This window comes from Verticillium alfalfae, genomic scaffold (assembly GCF_000150825.1).
Source record: "Verticillium alfalfae VaMs.102 supercont1.3 genomic scaffold, whole genome shotgun sequence".
NCBI lineage: Eukaryota > Fungi > Ascomycota > Sordariomycetes > Glomerellales > Plectosphaerellaceae > Verticillium > Verticillium alfalfae.
In genome coordinates, this window is record NW_003315036.1 from 16,568 (window position 1) to 18,535 (window position 1,968).

Consider the following 1,968-nt stretch of genomic DNA (forward strand, 5'->3'; position numbering starts at 1 on the left):
GGCACTGGTTCCGAACTCGGCTGGCGCCTTCTGCAACCTCGGCGGGATTGTGTCGATGGGCGCGTTGCTCAATGGGCCCATCGCACCACTAACGAGACCAATGCAAGTCGTCTGCCAGCTCGGCAAGTTGGTGCCCTCGTACTGAGGTTGCCAGTTCTTGAGCGCCTCCTTGAAGTAGCTGTACGCGGTGAAGTTGACGGCCTGGTTGGAGCCCTGGCGCAGGGCTGTCAGGCTCACGCCGCGGTAAAGGGCACCAACACCTTCCTCCTTGACCACTGTGAATAACGCATGCGCAGCATTGCGGTACTTGGGGACGTCGAGCGGATCGGCCATGCTATGGTGTTGCGCCTGCAGGCGGATCTTGATCACCTCCATAGGCGTGACAACAGCGACGGCTTCTGTAACACCTGCAGCGAGGCCGGCTGCGCATCGAATATTCTAGTCAGTTACTTGGTTCGTTACAGAGAGTGTGGAGGATCCCACTTGCCAAGGAACGTCCCCTTCGCACTGACGACCCCCGTGCTCTTATCAGCCAGCAGCTGCTTGTAGGTTTCGAAACTCGTGAAACGAATGGCCATCTTCGGCACGATGCCAGTCATGACAGCTCCCAAGCCCTTGTACAGCGCTAGGGGTGTCTCACGCTTCACAATCTCGACACCAGTACGAACGAACCCGCGTTTTGGTGCGCCAGGTTGCCGCGCTCGCCTCGACAGCTGCATGCGAACCTTGATCGTGTCTTGTTTTTGTCAATTGGTCGCTCTAGCAAAAGTCAACCTGGCCATGCTTACCCAGTGGATGACACGCGAGCGCCTCCATCATACCGGCAGCGCCTCCGGCTGTAGAGACGAGTCAGTACACAAGCTTCGGAGATGGTGCAATGGCCGAAATGTCGTACCAATCAAGTTGGTTGCCGCCGAGGGCGGCGTCTTGCCGTCTGCTTTCACCTTGGTAGCCATGTGGTGTGGTGCCAATGTAGCTTCTACCTGGTGACGGGGCGGTGGTGTTCGTGGTGCTGGGGGCCTGACACAGAACTAGCGACGAGATGGAGTGGAATGGGCGCGAAGACAAGGTCAAGCTAATGATGCCAATGGAGAGAGACGCGAGGATGACAAGGACAGAAGGAACAAGAAGAGAAGATCAGGCGAGTGCAGAGGGGACCAGAAATATGACGAAACGGCTTGTCAGATGGGAAACATCCTCGGCGCCGAAAAGGCAGTGCCACGGTTAATAATGGCACCAGCCATGAGACGGCGGCGCGACTGGCGACCGACTGACCAGATGACTCAACGTCTCGCGCGAAACCGCCTTCAATACTTTCGACCAGCTGCTTCGCCCTTTCATCCGCGGCACCGGGATGGGATGGAAAGGGAAGTACCCAGCTAGACTCCTAGCTCTCCCGAAGTGAGTCTGGGGCTGGCCCATGGCAAGCGGAGACGGCGACGGAAGGGAGGCAGGCAGGGGATAAGATACAATAAGCCGCCTACTCCTCTAGAGCCGATTGAAACACGTGTGGGAAGGGGGCACCTCGATGGCTTGCGACAGCTCGGCGTAACGGAACCAAGCCGCTTGCGTCCACATCAGGCTCTGGCATCTGAGAGAACACGCCAATTGACCAACTGAGAAAGGTGCACTGCTCCCAATGTTATTTTTTGGTGGCCGCTGTATCACTGGGCGAATGGATGACATTGATCGGCGAGATCATGGCGCGTCGGCTGGCAGACGATCTGGGCTGCACTTCTTCTCTCGGCCTGTGATATCCAAGACGTGACCCAGTGACGTCGCCCTAAGCGGCGCCCAGCTCCTGATGCACAACGACTTTACCGACCGTGAGCCGAGCTTGTGATTGCGGGTTTGCGGGGAAGTCAATTTGTGGGTCCCGGCCCATTCCGGCAGTGGCAGGGCACGTTCATGTGCCCCCTTGGACGAACCCCGCTACATACCGGTGGTGGTAGGTCCTAGACGCGATGG

The 1,968-nt window shown here is 58.0% G+C and overlaps 1 protein-coding gene across 1 annotated transcript in view; it reads right to left on the reverse strand.

The window, feature by feature from the left end:
* VDBG_02517 (succinate/fumarate mitochondrial transporter) overlaps window positions 1–956 on the reverse strand; it is a gene marked incomplete at both ends in the record, with an annotated part of 1,195 nt that extends 239 nt beyond the window's left edge. Inside the window, 4 exons of the mRNA XM_003006332.1 lie at window positions 6–422; window positions 509–736; window positions 789–836; window positions 896–956. Of these exons, the coding sequence (XP_003006378.1) occupies window positions 6–422; window positions 509–736; window positions 789–836; window positions 896–956 (754 nt within the window). The remainder of the gene's footprint in view (window positions 1–5; window positions 423–508; window positions 737–788; window positions 837–895) is intronic.
* Between the last annotated feature and the right edge of the window lie 1,012 nt (window positions 957–1,968).